Source organism: Drosophila nasuta, chromosome 3 (genome assembly GCF_023558535.2).
Source record: "Drosophila nasuta strain 15112-1781.00 chromosome 3, ASM2355853v1, whole genome shotgun sequence".
In the NCBI taxonomy this organism is placed as follows: Eukaryota; Metazoa; Arthropoda; class Insecta; order Diptera; family Drosophilidae; genus Drosophila; species Drosophila nasuta.
The window spans coordinates 12874689-12896947 of NC_083457.1; the positions used below are offsets into that span (position 1 = coordinate 12874689).

Sequence of the window (22259 nt, forward strand, 5' to 3'; positions counted from 1 at the left end):
TAAAATTACTCATTACCGCTCTCCATCTCTCTCTTTCTCCAGTGCTAACAACTTGCTCTCTATCTCCGCTTTGTTTTACTGTCGTATTTAAGTTGAGAGTGATCTCGTTGACTGATAACAAGCCGAGCCGGGTGCCAGTCAAAACACACAATTATGAACAACATTTTCTGTTTATGTTTACATTCACCACTTCGTACTCAGACATGCAAACACAAACTAAATACATGCATACACTTTTATAACAATGAAATGCATTAAAGAAACACACTTAATCAATTCTTTGCCCAACAACCCCATCATTCAAATTGTGATTGCGGATTTGATGTACGCTTGTGCACAAAAAGCGTTGCATACTTTTGGGCTGTCATGGAAAATCAGACAGTATGCAATTATAACAGCGTGTTTATTGGACACATGTGCTTTGATTGTAAGCAATAAAAATGCATTGCAACAATATGCATATATTTATATGTATTTATATCGAGAACTTGCCAAAACAATTTGCAAACCAAATTTGTTGATTATCTGCCATGGCTCAATCAACACTTCCACGAATAGCTGGGCACATAGACAAATAATCTTGTACACCTAGCAAACGCCAAGTAGCCGTGATCTATTATTAAATATTGGCATTATAATAGACTCTTGTTTGTAAGCAATAAAATTATGAAACTACACAGTACTTTTCCTGTGTGTAAAGAGTATCGTCTGACTCATTCAAGTACTTGGATAGCTGAGTTGGGAGATGGGGAAAAAAAATAACTCACTTGTTCTTCGGGCGGTAGTAGGGATTCCATATAGTGTGATATAGAATAGACTGGTATATTTTCAACCATTTTAATACGTGATAGATATATTACTTTCAAAACGTTTCTGACACTCTCTCTGACAATCGGACATCAACCTAATCTCTGTCACTTTCAGGCTTTCGATCACAACTGAGAAATATTTTGGACAAATGGTTATCTACCGTAGATGTGATTTATTCGCTTCAATTTCCTACATTTTTGATCAGATAAATTAACATTAATTTGTGGAATATTGATCTTAGCAATATGATAAAAATAAGCTCATACCCAGCACTCGACTAAAAAGTACCCTATAAATAGTTTAACAATTATATAAAGAAAACGAACATAACTGGTTTTTATTTTGACAAATTTAAGTGGAATGTGAAAGCTGCGTTGTTCTTAGAAATTCTGTATGACGCAACACAAAAAATGACTTTTAAAAGAGTCGAGTTGAAGATCAAACCCATTGAGTACAGTATTATATGAACTCATAATTAGAGTAGATACGTCTGTCAGGTTTGATTGTTGTTAAAATTGATTTATTAAGGTAACAATGCAAATTAGCACTTGCAAGTAAATAACAACAACTTAATCACAGTCTTTGATGATCATCAAGCTCCGTTTCTCAACTGTTTGTAGTTGTCTCTGGAGCTTTAGATAACGTTAGTGGAATTTAAAATGTTTGCAGTTGCCCAAACTCTTAAATAATCGCTATAACTTTGATATTAACATTCTCATTTTGTGGAAGTTGGATATATACGAGGTCATGAATCATAAATCACTGCAATCGCTTGCGTTGCATTGACAACACGAAGCGCCGTCAGATTTCAATAACAAAATAAAAAAGAAATAATAATAATAAGAACAGACCGACTCAAGTAACTTTCTTATCAACCATTTGTGACGACGATAAGCGCCGTGCCAACATCAACACAGTTGGTAAATATAAATGACACAGTAACAATGGAGATAAAGTGTGCTTTACGGTCGAGCACACTGGCATTATGCCATTATTCAATTTAATTATGACGGATCACAAAGACATTATGATATATGTATATATACTATATTCCCCCGCAAAGCAAACGGAACTAATCAATGTATTGATTTCCGCCTTTGAAATAGGATTATTAAAAACCATTTAACGTTGTACTCACACAATATATTGAATAAATATTTACGGGTTTATTATTTACATTCGATGAAGATGAACAAACCGAGCTCTAAGTAAAATCGTTATTTGCGTGGCTAGAACTCGATATGTTTAATAATATCTCAATTTATACATAACTTGTCACTCGGATATTCACGTCAAAGACTTGGCGAAACTGAAGATCAACTGTTAGTTTATGGACATGTTGATTTGGAGTTTAGTTAGGAAATCTACAGACAAGCAAATTGTTTTCTCACACAAAATGACAATGTTGTTTAAGTAATTAACACCCCAACTTCTACAATAATACTACACATCTACATATATATCATATCATACACTACCCGTTTAAGTTATTTGAAAATCATGACTACGCACAAATCTACTTAAATTATGGATGAGAGACAAACGTGTCTGTGCAATTTAAATTCATATTACCATGTATACTAATTGTATGAGTTCGTGTCATTCTAAGCATTTAAGTCAACCCACAAAAGCCAATACTAGTAGTTAAACGTTAAATACATATATATTTCGATTTTTAATTTACTTGATTTACTGCGAAAAACAGAAGTTGAATTAAACAAAGAATCGCCCTCATCAATTGTTAAGTGTGTTCTACGAATATATGAATTAAACTTACCGGTTGAGTCAATCAATTGTTGTTGTTGCTATTGCCGTTGTTACGGTACACCGATTTGCAAGCTTGCCGCGCAAAACAAAACACTGTGGCAGGATCAAACACATTGACAACAAATGACAGCTGAGCACAGCTGAGCGCTGCTTTGTATGCAAAAGTGTGTGTGTTGAGTGTGTGGGTGTATGTGTGTAGGTAGACACGCACGTGTATCCGCGGTGCGCTTGTTGTGTGAATGTGAGCGTGTATGTGTGACAATGAAACGTCGATATAGCTGATTATTTTTATTCTCACGTTGACTTTTACACTGTTTGTCTTAACAGTAGCACTTTAATTGCTTTATTTATCGTTTTAGAAATATGTGTAGTATACGTTTAGATGTAAAAACTACTTAATGTAAGTAAAATAAACTGTCACGAACACGAAGTAAAATATACAAGTACATACATATGTATGTACATATTCACGTACATATAATAAGCAAGCATCCACAGCACACTGCGCGAAAAATGATTCTTTCACTGCTCAATTTGATTTTAACTAGCACCGTTTTTGCCGTTTACATAATTAGTGAATAATATAATTCATATATTTATGACACAATGTCTTCACACTCTAAAATGTATTGTACTATTATTAAATTAAATTACATATATGTGTATTGGCGACCGAACGACAGTTCTACGTTCGCTGCGATTTGACTACCCAACAAACAATGGTGCAAGCATTTACGAATTTCCCATACAATTGGGTGGCCAAGAAATTGTTTGCTTGGCAAAATGCTGATGCCAAACCAAGGTTGCCAGACTAGCAAATAATTAAATTTTTAATAATACAAGGCAGCACAGTGAGGCCGTAAACGACGGGGGCAAATATACTTGATGGTATAGAAAATGTTATCTCAGTATATTATTAAAATTTTCTAATGGTCACACCTCTACAGCTGTTCAATAAAACTGCTTTGAAATATCTTTTTAGACTAAAAATATTTAATAAAAAAAATAAGATATTAAAAAAGTCCATAAAGCTTTTTCTATCTGGTTGTAGCAGTGGTCTTAAGAAGCATTAATCCCAGCTTCTCTTTCAGCTAATGTTCAAATGCAATGTTTTTAACGCATTCGAATCTCCGGGTATACCGGTTTTATCATGGTTTATATGAATTATAAGTAGCATGCACGAAATAAGCTATTTGTTGCATCGCCACACATTTGTAATAAATGTTCGTCCTAATCCGACTTTCCAGCTAGTTCTTTGAATCATTGAAATCCTGAAAATGTCTTTCGAATATTGCAAAATCCCGAATAACTTTCACTAGAAACACCAGAAACAACACTTTGGATGCATTTGTTAAAAAGTTTTTTTCATTTATTCTAAGCCGCGATATTCACTCAAAACATAGAACGAATGCGACCTGGAATTTACAATTTAACGGGCTTGGGCTTGCCTTGCTGGGCAGCAATGCGCTCGTTGTAACGCTTCACTGACTCCTCGCGGGAAAGATTTCCCTTGCGGGCATAACGCTGGTTGATCAGGAACTTGACATCCATCTGTGGAAAATTCACAATTTTAGATTGATTTTGCAATTAATTAGTTGGTTGGTTGAACTCTACTTACACCCAGGGTGGACTCGTGGCGCTTACGCAGTGGGCGCTTGATGCCATTGCGGTGAGCCTTCTTGTTCTGGTTGTGATTTGTGTGATTCTTGGACTTGGCCATTGCGAATTATCAACTGTTGGGTATCAAGTAATAGTCGACGGCCAATCGGAAGGTACCACAATATGAAAACAGAAAATATTAAATTTAGTACACCATTTACGATATCCTTTTGCCATAATGAGTGCAACAAATGCCGATTGTTTAGTATAAACAACATTTTCATAGATTTTTAATTATAATCTTTTTCATTTGCGACCTACGTTTCTGACAGTTCAGCGGAAAAGAAGAGGAAGAAGCAGAGTCACTATCGATACATTACGTTAACGTTGCTTATCGATAGACTAAAAACAGCTGTTATATGTTTCAAAAAGCTCTGGCAACTCCTTTCTTTGGTTAATTGTGAATGGTAAACAACGAAGTATGTATATGCAATTGTAAACAAAAGCCAAGAAAAACACGTTCTTCTCAAGTTTCTTTGTAAAAAATACTTCTTTATTATTTGAAATTAAATCTATTTATAATAAAATTATTATTTGACATCAAACATCAGTGTACCATAAAAGATCGATTTCTTATCCATTTTAAAAAACATATCGATACTTCAATGTTGCCATCGATGTTTCTTCACTTCGAAAATACAACGCAAATTCACTTGACCGTATCAAAAATATAAATTAAATTCTCGTTCTTTTAAACCACATAAAAAGTGTATTGTATCGTGAAAATTTTCGCAAAGCTCACAGCACTCTAATTGTGTTTTGGGATAGGTAAGTAAACCTGCCATAAATAAATAACTATGAAGTTATCTTCTGTACGCACGTATTGCATACAAAAATATACACAAGAGTGTGCATGTGACAATGTCGTTGTGTTTGTGTGCGGGCGGTTGGGTTGTTATGTGTTAGAGTGAGAGGAAAGAAAAAACCTATGAGTCATCATCTAAAAACAAGTTATCACGACAACAGCAACCCATTTATTTTATTTGTGCTCTCTCGCTTCGCAGTCTGACGTCATATTCAGAGGAAAAATGAAAACAATCGTTTCCGCCGCAACCGCTGCCGCTTTATCGGCCAATAATTCAAGCAACAGTAACAGTGCTAACGCCGCTGCGATAGTACCTAAAACGGAACCAGAAGCACTTGGCACCGAAGACTCGATGGAATTTCAAACACCCAATAACAGCAGTTCAACAACATCAACAGCCATCGTGAATAAGCGACCAGCGTTTTTGGACCTCAATAAAGTAACAAATAAACGGGTCATAGATCACTTGAACATTGATTCACCAGACTTGCAAGGCAAAACTTTAAATACTCCGGACTTGGAAAAAATTCTGTTGTCCAGCAATCTGATGCAGACACCACAGCCCGGTACAGTTTTCCCATCGAAAGTGGGTCAAATCACCTCGGAGCAGGAGGCATTTGGCAAGGGCTTTGAAGATGCATTGCAGAATCTTCATACCAGCAAGAATACCCAAGCATATCTGGGTAATCCCAACACAGCGTCTGCAAATAATTCTTCAGCAGCCGGCAACGCGATGACAGCTGTTAATAATGGCATTAGTGGTGGCACAATTATCTACAACACAGTGGGTAAGTTTCACCTTGTTTGCATTTCTAAAGTATCGAAATTAATATGCTTCTATCACATAGATCGCTTTCCTGTCATCAAAGATGAGCCACAGAATTCGGCAGGTTCCCCGACTGTGAGTCCCATCGACATGGCCGACCAGGAGAAGATTAAGCTGGAACGCAAGCGTCAACGGAATCGTGTGGCTGCCTCCAAATGCCGCAAGCGCAAGCTGGAGCGCATCTCCAAGCTGGAGGATCGCGTCAAAATGCTCAAGGGCGAGAATACGGATTTGGCGGGCATTGTCAAGGGTCTGAAAGATCATGTGGCCCAGCTGAAGCAACAGGTTATCGAACATATGGAAGCCGGTTGCACCGTTCAAGCGATTCCCAACTCAGCGCTACTTTCGAGCAAATAACATAGGGCTATAAGTGAGGAGAGCGTGCAACAGTATATGTCGAGCTTATTGCCGGACGACAATGATACAGAAGCCGAAACAGAGGAACAATTGGAACAGGAACAGGAAATTGAAGATGCAATTGAGACGGCCGTGGACGAGGAAAGTGGTGAAGTGTTGCTATCAGCCGTTGCCTTGGAGCAGGAAATCTCCCTTGAATTATTGCTGAATGCAACGTCCAGCACTTTCGATTTGGATGCTCTGCCAAACAATCATGTGGTAATTGAGGCCGTTGACCAGCTGACGGACTGCAGTGAGTCCACAAGCTGAATCACACAATCATTGAATGGCTTGGAGTGCCTTTAAAGTTTAAACAAAAACACAAGTAGATATTGTCGTTTACTGCTTAAGCTTTGATTATATACTAATGTGCAATGCCTTATTTTATTTGCTAAAGTTATTTGAATTGCTTTTGGAAAGTGCTTTTTTATTTAGTTGTAGATGTGTACATACATCATGCATATATGTACTTATATATGTCTAGTTTTAAGATCAAGTATTACTTTACGTGTTTGATTATAAGAAAATATATATTTACTACATATCTGAGAATACTTTTCACTGGGCAGAAGCTTAAGTTCCATTTAAAGAGATAATAACAATATTTATCGAAAATTTAAACACGCTTTATTTGTTATTCCAAGCTAAGGGCTGTCAAATTCCTAATTGACATAGATATTATCTTATTTCTTGGAATATAATGACTAATACTAAAGCTACTTTTAAATTTATTAAAATTCGGAATATGTTTGAGTATAATAGGTGTCTTCTGATGAAGATTATTGTCACCATTACCATTAAATGCAATTATTTGTCCTTTAATGTGAAGCACGAACAAGATGGAAACACTCACGAATGCTATTGTAAGGCACGATAACGGACTCCCATCTCTAGTTGTTGTGCACAGTAGTGCGAAGTTGATTGACAGTTAAATATAAAACCCGCATTTGTTAAACAAAAGAGAGAACACAACAAACATGACAATTGAAAACAAAACCTATGTATATAGATGTTCAAAACAAATAGAAAATATATATTTCGAGTGCAAAATGAGGGCAAAAGGCCACAGAAATTATAATAACAAAAGTCATAAGATAACAAAGTACAGGAAAAATGTTTATTGCAAATGGGTTAACAACAAAATAAATACAATGAAGGTGCAAAGGTAAAAAAGTGTCAATGTTGAGCTACCTTAAAGTAAGGTAAAATAAATTAAGATTCGAAGGCTCCCAACCCAACCCGTTATAGAACTATAAATTAGCTAAAACCTTCGCAATTTGTGACCGCAAAAATACTGGATAACAAAAGTTATTTAGGCAGTGGCAAACCGTCGATTAAAAGGCTCTTTTCATCGCTGAGCTGTCTTGGTCCGTCTCCGATCTTGGTATGAATGATGTATTTCAGCAGATTCTTGGGATTGACATGTTCCGCAATTCCATTTGTGGCCACCTTCTTGAGCTCAATTGGTGGCACTGGAATGCCTTTCAAGTACTCGACACTTTGCTGGGCATCGTTGGGGAATGCCACCTGAATGGCTGCCAAGAGAGGCGCCACATTTTCAGCCAACACATAGAGGCATCCGTTGGGTCCAGCATCGAAGGTATAGGCTGCCTTCACTTCTCCAACGGATTCGTTGTAATCATGCACGAAATTCACTATCGCATGCGACACATCATTCATGTAAATACAAGGCGGATAAGTGTCCAACGCAATGGCGTGCAATTGATTTGAATCCCTCATCGTCAGCTCGGCGAACGTCTTAAAGTCTCGCGCTTGAATCGCCGTCCTCAGTTCTTTGATACGTTGCGGCACAATCGTTGTGGCACGATGTTGTATTAATGCTGATGTCTCCACGGCACTTTGCATGCCTTTTGTGGAGCCCGTCTTCTTGCGTGCATCGTTCACTACCAGTATGAGCATGTGCATGTTGGGCCAATGTTCGGCGGTCACCAGTTGCTCGGCAATCGAATCGCTGCCATCATCCTCTATTCCTCGATGCCATTGCACGAAGCCGCCGTGTAAGCTGCGGCAGGCGGAACCGCTGCCCTGGCGTGCAATCGTTGTAAGCTGCTCGTTCATTGGTATCTCGTATAGGCGTGCCAGCGTGTACACTAAGCAGGCGTATCCGGCTGCACTCGAAGCCAGGCCAGCTGCAGTGGGGAAATTGTTGTAGGATGCAATGTGTAGTTTCCATGAGAGGGGAAATTTGAGACCGCCGTTGGCCAGTGCCAAGCGCTGCACGCCTTCAAGGCAACGCATGAGACGTGCGTTATCCTCAAATGGAACGACCTCACCATTCAGCCACATGCGATTTTGTTTAAAACTCTCGGAAGCAGCAACGGTTGTTTTTGCCGACATCTCATTTGCGTCAAGTGTCATGCTGATGGAGTCATTGATGGGCAGTATCAGTTCCTCGTTTCTTTTGCCCCAGTATTTCACAAGGGCCATATTTACGGGAGCTTCACACGTTGCGGAATACATTCTTCGCTGGTAGTCGTATAAACAATGTAGACATCCAATCCAAACAAAAAAAAAAAGCACTTTCCCCAGCTTTCACTACAAATTCCACTGCTCGCCCGATAACAACACCCGATAGTCGACTAAAATATAACACTGCAATGTTTATGGGCTTTAGTATTTTGTACATGGTCACCCAAATAAGTTAGTATTATTGCGTGAAATATTTAATATAATAAATAAATAAATGTGTATATGTATATATAAATATATAAAATAAATTATATAAATTTAAATTTCGAAACTGGATTGCCAGAAAATTGAAGTAATCTTTGAAATCCACGGTATGACCATTCACTTATTTTCTACCGGTATATTGTTAAATCAAACTTGTGGTCACACTAGTGTAGAATCTGCTAACATACGAACGTAAACAAATATCTTTCTTAAAGTAATTAAAAAAAAAAACAAAATGCCATTAACTGCAGAAAGTGCGGCACAACAAATTCAGGTTAGTTTAATCACGAACATGAGAATGTACAAATATGAATTAATCAATGTGCTACAGGAACGACTGAAAGACATACAACAACACATACACAAAGTGGACAGTGAACGGCGTCGTGCAGAAACTTCTATTGCAAATATTGTGCGAGCACAGCAAAGTCAGATAGCGACTCCGAAATTGAAGAGTCTGCTGCAGTCAAAGATCTTGGAGGCCACACAGGAGGAAGCAACGATAAGAGCAGCGTTGGCTAAAATCCATGAAATACGCAACATACGGAATGAACGTCGCATTCAAGTAACATTTAGATAGCGAAATATTTGAGGAGTTCCAACTAAACTTTTTTCTTGCAGGCTAGAAATGCGGGCAATAAAGAAGCCATTCGTCGTGGTGCGCTCATGAAAATGGTGCAGCTGTCGGCGCAAACGTTGCCGCTATTCGTTAGCAAACCAGGCGAACGAGCTCCGGCTCTTTGCGGAGCAATTCCAGCTGAGAGTAGCTATGTAGCCAAAGTAGGTGACAATGTGGCCGCCTTGGCCAAGGGCATTGATGAGGAGGAGAACTGGATCTTGGCTGAGGTGGTGCAGTTTCTACATCGTCAGAACAAATACGATGTTATTGACATCGACGAGGAGCAAAAGGATCGCCATGTACTAAGCAAACGCAAAGTTATTCCACTGCCATTGATGCGTGCAAATCCGGAGACCGATGGTCATGCACTCTTTCCCAAAGATACAGTTGGTAAGCACACAACTAGCGCGTGACTTTAAAGCAAGCTAATCTCTCATTCCATATCTTATTTAGTGATGGCTTTGTACCCACAAACTACGTGTTTCTACAAAGCTATCGTGAATCGCCTGCCACAAACAGCTACCGAAGATTATGATGTGCTATTTGAGGACTCGTCGTATTTAAATGGGTACGCGGAACCGCTGCCTGTAGCCCAAAGATATGTCATTGCATACAGACCCACCAAGAAAGGTGGCAGCAGCGGCAGTGGAAATCTCTCATCGGCTTAAGCGATAACAAAAAGTGGGAAAAATTAAAAACATTCGAGTATCATCTCACCAATTGTTGTAAGATCTATATATATAATTATATACATATTCATAAACTTAACTTCTATTTGCAATTATTAGCTATTAATTCATTCCTCCTCGTCCTCGTCATCATCATCTTCGTTATCTTCATCCTCTTCCATTGGGGTTTCCGCTGTATCCTCCTGTACATCATCCTCAACATACAGCTGGAAGCCATCGGCCTTTGTCCACGAGCACTTCATAGTCAGGCGAAACTTGGCCATAGGTTTCCCAATCAATTTCAGGATACGTGCTTGCTCTGGGGTCAGTACCTTGCCCTCCTCGCAGACAGTGTAATCACTGTAGATGGTTACAATGCCCTTTTCGAGCTTCGTGGGCAGTCCCAATGAACGCAAATGTGGCTCCATGGAGTGAGCGAATTCCTCAAGTGGCCCGGCTGGCAAAGTAACAGTTTCAGTTGCTTTAAAACCACTGCGAGCATATTCTACAGCCCAATAGTTTTCGGCCCATTCCAGAACTTCTGATTTTGACTTTTCCGTAAATAACAGACCCACTTGACCACTAAGACGCTTCGAAAGCTGTTTAGAAGATTGTGAAATTGAATATTAATGATTTTAGAAGTTGTTATCAAGTTGTACCTTGTGAATGCCCGTCTCCACTTCCTCAGCTTTATTGCGACCCAATCCGATTTGCATTATGCGGTTTTTGCCAAAGATGAAACGTGAGTTGCGTTTCCACTCCTGTCTCAGATCTTTAAGCAGATTATTACGCATATTCTGTACCTGAAACACGAAAATGTTGGGATACTTCTCAACGCAAACCCGAATATCTTCGATGATCCGCTGTTTCCATGCCAAACCCTTGCGGTCTGTCTTCGTTAGGGACACTACCAAAATACGGGAACACAAATTATATATGAGCTTTATTATTGTTGATTAATAGTTTTTTGGATACCTTTCTTATCACGTTTCGAGCGCGGCATTGTAGCAGTTTTTATATATTTCTAACTTGATGATCTGAAATTTAAACACACTAGTAAACACGTGCGACCGCAACGATGAAAGCTGTGTGACCGCGAGAAATATTTCAAAGCGAACTATTTTACATCGATAAAAATACCAACTACTGCTGTCTACAAATGTACCACATTTGTAAATACTTCTTTTATTTCAGCTTTCCTAAAAATTCAATTTTGTTGGAACACACTTGACAACGCCAATATCTTCTTTAAATAAATTAAAAATAACGTTAATTAATTAGTCAGTGAGTAATGAAAATTAAACTTATCGATGGTTTCGTTCTGCCAACGCGCTTGAAAATTAGCACGCTGGGTGTAATTTTAAAAACCTGCCAAGCTAATGTGTTATCGACTACATTATTATAAATTTAAAATGTAAAGTTGAATAAAAAAATCATATATATTTTTAACATTTTTGTAATAGTTGCTCTTTCCGAATTTTAATTTTATATACTGTTTATATTCATCGATGCATCGATAGTGTCACCGATGCTTCTCGAATGTTTATCCACCTCTAGTTCCAGCTCTACCATTCACTACAGCAATAGCCGACAGAGGTGTGTGTTTACGTAGTAATTTTACGTATCTAAGGTTACAAAAGATAATTAAATTATCACAGTGTCTCAACCAGGACGTGTCTTGTCATAAACATTTTAATTAGTAAGGCGCAGTGAGTAATATATTTATGAACTCGTCCGCGTCGCAATTCGATTACTCAATTTTTTGTTACTTGTCAAAGAAGCGCCATGTTGTCGGCGAAACTCAGACCGCATTTTTTCACATGTATCGATCTGCAACGCTAAGTGAATTAATTTGCAAGCATGCATATTGCAACATTCATAAAAGACTACGTGTGATAAGCGAGTTGTTGTGCAACTTTATTATAACGAATAGCAGTAGTAATATGCAAACGCTTCAGAACAAAATTACTTGCTTCAAGTAGGACGCTGATGACGTAATTTTGTGAATACGCGACGAGTAAAGCCCAACAACGGCATTGCCAACATCAACAACATTTTTTAATCAGTTAGAATTCAAAAAGCGCTGAGAGCACAGTTTTAGTTGTTGTTGGCTCGACTCGGATATGCTTTGGTTGGTCGGTTGCTGCTTGCTGCTCTGCGTAAATTCAATGGAATCAACATTAGAATTAAAGCAATAATTTTTCTGGTGCTTATCAAGAGCACACAATTACTGATAAGACACCGTCATAGGCGGCTGAAGTTAAAAAAAATAAATTTAATCAGTGTACTCAGATAAGAGCTTGAAGGTTTCAACAGGTACGATTTGTCAGTGCGTGAGTTGTTGCAATTCAAGGGCTTAACGTAAGACCAAGTGCCATTAATTGGGAGCTGTTGGATTTTGCTAACAAAACATTATTGAACATCTCACAGATTGGTAAAATGCTTCAAGCGACACGTACTGTTGTCGTCGTCGTCTTACACAAATACAATTTGTAACATTCGATTCCAAAAATTTAACTGACTGACGTACTTTACGTACGTATAATTCCGACACAGCGCCAATGTTCCGTCCGTCTCATTCAAATTACTCAATTAAACGACAATTGCGCACAATTGACAGCGGCGACAGCGAAGCTCCTCCCCACAACACAACATTTCAGTGGCATGCGTCATATGCTAAGTGCAGCTTGTAATAATGGCCAACAAATTCATACCTGCTTAAATCATTCGCAAACAACAATTAGTAATTGCGCTATTGTAATGGCCTAATGAACTCTTTCCTTGTAATTTACTTATGCTAATATGCTATCTCTATATAGCTAGCTTTAGCATACATCAACAACAGGTCTGTGTGCGCATTTAAAAACTTAACGAACCCATTTCACTTGCGTCACACCTGGCAACACTATTCAAAAGCCAGGTTGGCAACGCTGACACGTATTTACTCATTTTTCTTCTTTTTCTTTTTTGTTACCTACTCCTACTCTTTGTTCGGCGTCTCTTTCTCTCATCTGCTGTAGCGGCAAGAGCGCTGCCGCCTGTTTAAGTATGTGTGTGTCTACCTACACATGCATATATACACGAAGAGGCGTATACACAGATACAGAGCGTTTGCTTACTGTGTGCAACACATTTGCCGTCAATTTTAGTCGTTCGCCGTTCGTTCGTTGGTAGTCGTCGTTGTCGTTTCGAGTGAATCGAATGTAAGGTAACCAATTTGCATTAGTAATATGGGGCGAAATATATGTACATACTACTACATATGTACATACATAACCATATAAAAAAAATTGTAAAACCTTAAGTGACTAAAATGTGACAAATGCACGTGTACATAATTAATTTATGCAACAACACAAATTGGACATTTTCAATTTTACTGGAATGAACGAAAAAACTAAAGAAAAACATGTGCAAAAGCCGCATGCATGAAAATTTTTCTACATGCTTCCATGAGAGCGATCGATAAAAATACTACGCAAAAAGACGAAAAATGTTGAGAACTGTGAATTTGTGCAAAAAATACATACATATGAACAGTGTATAAGTATTGGTCAATTTTGTATATGTGTGTGTGTGTGTGTGTGAGATTCGTTAGCAGCTTCGTATTTTCAGTGCTTTTCGTTCGTTCGCTTGATTGCGCTGACGGCCGTGGCAACAACTGACTTGGCTAATGCGAAGGCGAATTTGTAGTGCTTTAAGTGTGTGTTCTGCTGCTTGCTGGTCGCTAGGCGTTTGGTTCGTAGTCGTCGTCGTCGTCGTTGTCGTCAATAGCTAAAACACATATGAACTAATAAAGTGTATGAATGTAAAGTACACTTGTATGTGTGCTAAATGTATTACGCACTTGTACATTGAGATAGCAGTGATATATCCTCTAGCACACACACAATTTTCCTATGTATCTGATAATTTGTATATTATTGCTGGCGAAAATTAAGTACTCGCATACATCATACATCACGTACTTGGTTTTATTGGATTTGCTGTGTCACAATTCACCACACGCAGATGTACGTTCATCCATTGGAATATATGTAACAATATATACCAATGTATGTATGTATATCTGAATAGATGTATGAGCATGCACACACATACATGTACATATGTATGTAAGCGACACACGCGGTTACGTGTTCTTTTATGCCGCACTGCTCTTACTCACTTGACTCTATCTCGCTGTTGCCTCTGGTGTGAGTTCGTTCTCTTGTGTCGCCAGCTCTCCATCTTTCTCGCTCTCCCCCTTCTCACTCTCTCTATCGTCTGTTGGGATTATTTTTATACATTTTGTTGCGCGCCTAACCCCCCTTGCAACCCCCTCAACTAACCGACACACACTTGTTTCTTGCGTGCCATAAAGTACATCTTTAAGTACATATAAGTATGCAATTTGATTTCTTCTTTAATTTGTTTTTACATCAACATGCATTTGATGTAAAAATGTCCTTTGAGTCGCATTTGTCAAATCATTGTGTATTGGAATTTTGTTCTTATCTGCGTTTCTCTATAGTCGTTTTTTTTTTCGTTCGTTCGTTCCTACTGCGCATGTAGCCGCAGCGTCGAGCGAATACCGCTGTCGCGACGACCTCATGGGGCCGGTGTGGTGAGTTAGCTGTTTGCCGCCCGGTGTGGTGTATTCTCCACACATGCACACACTCATACTTATTAGCGCCGTTTCGCCAGTAGTCAAAGTTGCCGTCATCGCAGAGTTCTACAAACGGTTTCGAATTTTATTTGCCGTTATCTTCCATCTGTGTACCACTGACCGACGGCAATGACATTTCGCCAACAATTAGCGTTTCTTCATGGTAGTTGTAACACACTTGTCTAAACACAGATGCAAGTGTATGTGTGTCCGTGTGATATGTGCATGTAGTCTCTGAGGTTTTACATCGAAAATAGTTTTATATTCATACAGTCGCCTCTTGCAGCAACTTGCGCTACTTCCTCATTGTGTGCGGCATGTCCAACAACACAAATAAATGACGCAGTCCATGACGCATAGATTTCGCTTCATTGCCGCTCTTTCAAATGTAGGAGGGAGTGGCTGGCTGGCTCCCAGTCAGTCTCAATTTGGGCTATTTAATCGTTTCTCACTCCCCTATACACATGTAAATCTTTTGCTTTACATACATATAAATGAATGTTTTTTCAGAAATGGGACAAAAAAAAATCACATACAATACTTGGCCCGTTCCGCTCTGTTAAGTTCTTTCTATTAACTATACGGTAAACACGTCAATTGACCTAAAAACGAGCAACGCCAAAATCGCCATTATTTGATATATAGTAAATATATGTATATACGATATATAGTTAGTTGTCTGTATTGTATGTTTGAATACAGACTTGTCTGCTGCCAAAGGGTCAATGTTTTCAAGACTTTGACGGTCGATTGTTGTGAGATTGTATTAATACACAATCTCAGCGTACATACATAGATAACAAGAAGAGGATGAGCGATAATCGATTTGATTTATTCTGATTGTTTTTTTACCAAGTTATTGTTTACAGCACTTACCACGATAGCACTCAACTCTTGTGCTGCATTGGGGTCATTGTGCATTTATCTATTGACATCTGTACACAATACATTGTAAATTCATCTATGTACATGCAAACGTATGAATGTGCGTACATACTTGGTTCGTTGCTCATAGACCAAGCACTCACACGCACATACACAGACATGCACACATACTATCACACCAGCATAGATACAAGCCCACAGATTTCTCTCTTTATTTCGTTTTAAATTTTTATTCATAGTTTATTTTTAACTTTTTTTCTCTGTATGTATGCGTTTATTGTCGTTGTTGTTGTTGTTGCTGTTGCTTTTGCCGCTGCTGTTGGTTTTATTTCATTTTTTCATTCCATTCGCTGCTATGTCTGCCTGTATTTTTGTCTTCTTCTTCCAAATGAACATTCCGGTGCACATTCATTTCGTATCAATGTGCATCTTGAAGTTTGAGGAGTGTGGTGCACCGGGAGAGGGAGGGAAAAAGATCAGATCCGATGTCTTTCCTAATGCGACGGCACGTGTAATGGAATTGGCAAACAATTTAAAAGCTACAACAATGCAAACACACATACTTCCAAGCATACTCCTCATACCCACACACACACACACGGTAGTCACGTTCACCTGTGTATTATGTAGCTGTCAAAAGCACATTAGACTAAAAGCTATCGCGCGGCGCAAGCAAAATGTCCTCTTGAGTAATGACAGTGAAAGCTCCTCTGGGGGTTAATAATTTTGTCGTTTGTTGGATTATGTGTCCGTCCCCCCAAGGAGGATAATGGAAAATGTATCAATCAGCCACACTGGTTAGTTGGTGTGTTTTATTTATAAATAATAATCAATCAATATTTATGGAATACACCCGTTACCACTAGCAGATACAGGTGGCAGATACAGAAGTACAATAAGAGATACATGTGTCTGTGTGGCAAGTGGGGCATTCATTGAGCATTCATCGGCTAGGTAAATGGCAACAGGTTACCCTTTGTATCATAATATATGTATGTATGTAAGTATCTCTGCTATCAATATGTGAATGGACACAATACGATTGCGGATACAATATTTATTTATGTGACTCACAGCTGTTTTGTTTTGGGAGGGGGGCACAACTGTTTATTGACATTCAAACTGTTTATAAATAAAACATTGATTAAATCTTGGAATTGCGAGTTTAAGTTACGTGTTTTACGTTATTTCCACTTCATTTAATTCGAGTATGAATATGTTTAGTACTTGCGTTGAAATCGAGTGCATCACACTCATGTGATGGCGATGATGATGATGGCGATGATGATGAGTCATGGACCTTCAATGGATGCTAATTGCCACACAAAGATTCAAAGTTTAATATGTGTTGATACATATATACGAATTTAGATCCTTCAAAAGTGTGTACGCATGTACAACACATGTTGATGATGAGCACAACTTGTTAAGACATATTCTTTCCTCTTTCCTTTTTTTGCTTTTTCTTTTTTTGTGTCTGATATGTATATGATGGGGAGTGGTGGGGGGCAACAAGAGCAGCAGTAGCAGCAGCATATCTGAAATAAGTATCAGCAAAAGCTTGCAACGCGCAGCTGCTATCCATCCACACCGCCTCTGACTTCCTTTCCTTTCCCTTGCCGCACCACGACGCGTCGTTGCCTCAGCAGCAGCAGTGGCAGCGGCAGCTCATCGTCGAGTCGATTCCGAGGCAGCCTTTCAGCCACAGCGAAAGCCAAGTTCTCTTTTAGTCGAGTTTCGGGCCTGGTTGAAAGCGCAACACTCAAGCGGCAAACAAATTTCATTTTTCGGGTTTCCGCCTTTCCACAGCATTGTGTGTGAGTGTGTTTGTGTGTGTGTTTGCTGTGTGTGTGTTTGATTGTGTTAGTGAAACGTGTTACACTAAAACTAAAACTTGGCGAGAGAATCTCGCAAATGAATTAATCTTCGAATAATTGAGAGTGGGCTGTGAATGGTTTGTTCCTCTCTCACAGTGCGAAAGATGTTTCTGGAATAGGAGAATATATATTATGAGCACAAACTATTAATAATCGTCGCCGCATTGCCAATATGTGTGTTTGAACTTGCGGCTAATAAATTATATAGTTAGCGTGGGAAATTCCATTATACACACATTGAGCGCGAAGAGTGACAATCAATTATATTTGAATTAATCGAATTTGTGTTTTGTTGTTGTATTTAATTTTTGCAGATAACCAGTCACATACTGTGCGCGACGCTTTGAGCTGTGGATTCCTCTTACTTTAATTAATTTTTCTGCTGTCTATCTGTAACTGCAACAGAGAATCGTGCGTGTGTGCAACTAAAACACAAACACGAAACACAGACACATTTACAAATTATTCTTAGTTTGGTCAAGTAACTAAAACAACAACAAACAGCAACATGTCGACAGTCGATAAGGAAGAATTAGTCCAGAAGGCAAAATTGGCCGAGCAGTCAGAGCGGTAAATATATATAAATAAATATATATTTGTAAATATATTTGAATAAATCACTTTCGTATTTATAGTTACGATGACATGGCCCAGGCCATGAAATCAGTCACAGAGACGGGCGTCGAGCTGTCAAATGAAGAAAGAAATCTGCTCTCCGTTGCCTACAAAAATGTGGTTGGAGCGCGCAGGTAAGAGTCGCTAAATACATATAATATATATGTTGGTTCGTGTAGATAACAAATTGATGTTAACAACCACAACCACACCTAAATGAAATTAATTAACAACCCAAAACCAAATCAAATTCAACCAACAGGTCATCGTGGCGCGTCATTTCCTCCATCGAGCAGAAAACCGAAGCATCCGCCAGAAAACAACAGCTCGCCCGCGAGTACAGAGAGCGTGTGGAGAAGGAGCTTAGAGAAATTTGCTATGAAGTTCTGGTACGTATAATATAGACAGAAACATATAAAATAGTACAACACAATTGTTATTACACACACATACCGTATATACATATATAGCTACTCTATTACCACCTATCTATCTATCTATCTATCTATCTGTCTATCGTATCTGCTATCTCATGTCGCATGCCCATGACCATGAACATGAACATGGTTAGCGCAGCGCTGTCTAATAAGCAAATTATGATGGGTTCCCTCCTGACTGACTGACTGACTGACTGACTACCCAACTGTGGCAGCTGTTCGCTACTGCGCAAGTCCTGTTTCGTATTGCGTTGTGGTGTGTGGAGCACAAAAGCATCCTGTTTTATGTATAAATATAAATGGTATCATATACAGCTGTGTTTAAACCAATTACCTTGCCACACTTGAGCGCTAGTTTGAAGTTACAATCTTCTGCCGCCTCATCAGCATCATCATCATCCCAAAAACCCATCGAAGTGTCCAATACTTTTCTTTTCCTCCGCTCTTTATGCGATGTGTGTGCAGCCAATTCTATTAGAATCAATAAATCTATTTTTTAAATAGAAATTTTCCAGACATGTTGCTGCTGCTGTATGCCTGCGGCGTTGCACGTCCTATACAGTAAGACACACCCCACAAACGCACACATACTTGTATGCTCTCGTGTAGCAAGATATATTATGTATGTATATGTCTTACCAAATCGCAGATAGCAACAGCCAACAAAGGGCCAACACACGGATTGATTAATGTCAATTTAATTACAGTTTTTCTTTTGTTTTTCTTCAGTGTTTGCTTTTTTTTGTTTTTTGCCAAAGCGGTCACAGCAATTTATATATTTTCCAAAGCGGGGACACAGACTGTGGGCAGTGGGCAGAAGAGTGTTGACCTATAAAGTGAAATACGTTTTAGATACAACATTTCAGAGCCACAAAGTTTAAAAATAAATCAAAGTACATTGTACACTGTGTGTATGTATGTATGTCTGTGTGTTTGTGTTGGGTTTATGCCCCCCCACAACCACCTCCCTCCCCATCTCATCCATCCGTCCGGTCCGCTCAGGTTTGTTGGGGGGCTGTCGTTAGCTTTCGTTTTCTTTGGGGACAGAAAATCGATAAGACTTTGAAGTGTTGCAGTCAACTGTAAAATTGGCATACATACAGACAGCCCGGACAGCTCGCTCGCTTTATTTTTATAGCTGTATCGACTTCGAGTAATGTAAAGTATGGCATCAAATGGGATTAATAGCAGCTTATTGTCCGCGCCAGCAATTAGGAATGTTTATTTATATGTTTACGCATTGTGTGTGTGTGTGTGTTAGGCTGAGATACAATAAGCTACTCTGATACAATGTTGTTACAGCTGCATTTGCGAAACTCAATTATAAATGTGTGCTTATATTAATATGCTCTCTCTCTTCCTTGTTTGCTTCTACTTACAGGGACTTCTGGACAAATATCTTATTCCAAAAGCCAGCAATCCAGAAAGCAAGGTTTTCTATCTGAAGATGAAGGGAGATTATTACAGGTATTTAGCTGAGGTCGCCACAGGAGACGCACGCAACAGTAAGTATCGTCGATGCCACCGACGATTATTATTCAAAAATAATATTCCTATTCTCTAAGTACATGAACAAATTGTAAACTTTTATTATTAAACAAAAACGCAGCCGTTGTTGACGATTCCCAAACCGCTTACCAGGATGCATTTGACATTAGCAAGGGTAAAATGCAGCCAACACATCCCATCCGCTTGGGTCTTGCACTTAACTTCTCAGTCTTCTATTATGAGATTTTGAATTCTCCAGACAAGGCTTGCCAATTGGCTAAACAGGTTAATACCCCAATTCATTTTGGCAAAATGTCTGGCAAGCAAAGTGTGCGACTAAAGAAAAGAAGGAAATCATTTCAATTCATTTTATCTATCATAAACGTATTTAAGCATCGAGTTTTTATATATTATTCCATGAACTAATTGTAAACTATGGTTGTTTATTTTCTTTTTGTTTCATTATATTTTGGTACCATTATTAACGTACATAATTTAAGACGTCGTTGAGGACTCGAAAAAAGCTTATCAAGAGGCATTCGATATTGCAAAAACTAAAATGCAGCCTACACACCCAATCAGATTAGGTCTTGCACTCAACTTTTCCGTCTTCTATTACGAAATTATCAATTCACCAGCGAGGGCTTGTCATTTAGCTAAACAGGTTCAGTCATTTTTTTGTTTCGTTTTCTACAGTCTTTTTTCTTACACATTTATGTTTGTTGATATTAATTTAACTATCGTTGTTGTCGTTGTTGTTGTTGTTGTTACGTTGACTAACATCCTCAACTTTGCTTTTAAACAAACACAATACACAAAACATTGTTTACTCACAGTCTCTCTCTCTGAGCAACATACAATGAACCGTATGCACTATAAACATATATAAAATATACAACACACACACATGCAGCTCTCTGTTTTAATTCGCATGTTGGCCAAAATGCACTGACCTGGCTTAAGTCTCTGCTGTGTGTTTGTGCCCGCTAACACTCCACAATGCGGTCCGTACCTTGCTGGTGAAGTTTAATGATTGTAAGAGAAAGTGCATTAACCAAAAGGTTACAAAAGTATATAGTTTGAGTTTGCAGATAAAATATGTATTTATATTTTTAATTTGTATTATTTTTTTGCTTTTCAATTTTTGCTTAATGAAAACAACACAATACTAGGTACTATACAAATATCTCTAATACTAAATCAGTTGTAAATGTTCCTCTAATTGAATTGAAATGCTTTCGTTATGCACTCGATGAAGTACTTGAACTTGAACTTGCATTTACCTTGCCGGCATTTTTGCATTGTTGAATTATGATCTTATTTTTTCTATTCTTGAAAGCATTACTAATCGAATTATTATTGTATTGAACACAGGCGTTCGATGACGCGATAGCCGAGCTGGACACACTCAATGAGGATTCATACAAAGACTCAACACTCATCATGCAACTGTTGAGAGATAACCTGACTCTTTGGACCTCAGATACCCAGGGTGATGGTGATGAGCCACAGGAGGGCGGTGACAACTAACCAAACAACTAAAATGTTTCCTTTTTGACTATGCAAATATTATTCAGTAATACAAAACAAAACAAACAAACAAAAACAAAACAAAAGCAAGAAATATAAAAACAATTCTTTGAAGTCGAAGGTAATACAAGGCAGCAGAGCAGCAGTAATGTAATAATAAAAGCAACATCAAAACCAACATCCAAAACATCAGCAGCGACACAAATGAATAATGAAAAAAAAAACACAAAAAACAAAAAACAGCCGAGAATACTGATTAAGTTTGTAAATGAGTGATGATAGTTGTTTGAAATGAATTTGTGGACTATTGTCATGATTATACAAAGTTGAGGAAAATGAATCTGATTAGACAGTATATAAGAATATGCGTTTGTGCATATTGCAATTGAAGAAAAGGCAGAGAAAAACAAAAAAAAAAGAAGAAAAACAAAAACAAACATTTTCTAATGAAATCAATATGTGTATTCGAGCAAATAATGTATAAAGAACAACTTACAGAAAAAGCCAATTAAAGTCTACAAATGAAAACAGAAAA

General features: G+C 38.3%; 6 protein-coding genes across 7 annotated transcripts; 3 read left to right on the plus strand and 3 right to left on the minus strand.

The window, feature by feature from the left end:
* Nucleotides 1–3920: 3920 nt before the first annotated feature.
* Nucleotides 3921–4586, minus strand: LOC132793968 (large ribosomal subunit protein eL29). The gene is made up of 3 exons (XM_060804157.1): nucleotides 4498–4586; nucleotides 4196–4310; nucleotides 3921–4128 (listed from the first exon to the last, which is right to left on the minus strand). Exons 2-3 carry the CDS (start codon nucleotides 4295–4297, stop codon nucleotides 4000–4002), a joined length of 231 nt encoding a protein of 76 aa, XP_060660140.1. The 5' UTR covers nucleotides 4298–4310; nucleotides 4498–4586; the 3' UTR covers nucleotides 3921–3999.
* Nucleotides 4587–4845: 259 nt separating this feature from the next.
* On the plus strand, nucleotides 4846–6807 carry LOC132793963 (transcription factor Jra). Its single transcript, XM_060804150.1, has 3 exons — nucleotides 4846–5004; nucleotides 5241–5829; nucleotides 5890–6807. Exons 2-3 carry the CDS (start codon nucleotides 5265–5267, stop codon nucleotides 6222–6224), a joined length of 900 nt encoding a protein of 299 aa, XP_060660133.1. The 5' UTR covers nucleotides 4846–5004; nucleotides 5241–5264; the 3' UTR covers nucleotides 6225–6807.
* Nucleotides 6808–7353: 546 nt separating this feature from the next.
* On the minus strand, nucleotides 7354–8821 carry LOC132793962 (diphosphomevalonate decarboxylase). Its single transcript, XM_060804149.1, has one exon. It carries the CDS (start codon nucleotides 8742–8744, stop codon nucleotides 7572–7574), a length of 1173 nt encoding a protein of 390 aa, XP_060660132.1. The 5' UTR covers nucleotides 8745–8821; the 3' UTR covers nucleotides 7354–7571.
* Nucleotides 8822–9111: 290 nt separating this feature from the next.
* LOC132793964 (SAGA-associated factor 29) lies at nucleotides 9112–18157 on the plus strand. The gene is made up of 6 exons (XM_060804151.1): nucleotides 9112–9231; nucleotides 9289–9522; nucleotides 9579–9966; nucleotides 10030–10301; nucleotides 11439–11840; nucleotides 17969–18157. The coding sequence occupies exons 1-4, from the start codon at nucleotides 9193–9195 to the stop codon at nucleotides 10242–10244; spliced, it is 876 nt and encodes a 291-aa protein (XP_060660134.1). The 5' UTR covers nucleotides 9112–9192; the 3' UTR covers nucleotides 10245–10301; nucleotides 11439–11840; nucleotides 17969–18157.
* LOC132793966 (mRNA turnover protein 4 homolog) lies at nucleotides 10311–11349 on the minus strand. Its single transcript, XM_060804155.1, has 3 exons — nucleotides 11220–11349; nucleotides 10904–11151; nucleotides 10311–10843 (listed from the first exon to the last, which is right to left on the minus strand). Exons 1-3 carry the CDS (start codon nucleotides 11245–11247, stop codon nucleotides 10373–10375), a joined length of 747 nt encoding a protein of 248 aa, XP_060660138.1. The 5' UTR covers nucleotides 11248–11349; the 3' UTR covers nucleotides 10311–10372.
* On the plus strand, nucleotides 18082–22259 carry LOC132793965 (14-3-3 protein zeta). Of its 2 annotated transcripts, none has more exons than XM_060804153.1 (6): nucleotides 18082–18224; nucleotides 18290–18403; nucleotides 18532–18658; nucleotides 20088–20211; nucleotides 20316–20479; nucleotides 21569–22259. In XM_060804153.1, exons 1-6 carry the CDS (start codon nucleotides 18163–18165, stop codon nucleotides 21722–21724), a joined length of 747 nt encoding a protein of 248 aa, XP_060660136.1. In that variant the 5' UTR covers nucleotides 18082–18162; the 3' UTR covers nucleotides 21725–22259. The 2 variants fall into 2 exon arrangements, with proteins under 2 accessions (XP_060660136.1, XP_060660137.1); XM_060804154.1 differs by lacking the exon at nucleotides 20316–20479 and adding an exon at nucleotides 20695–20858.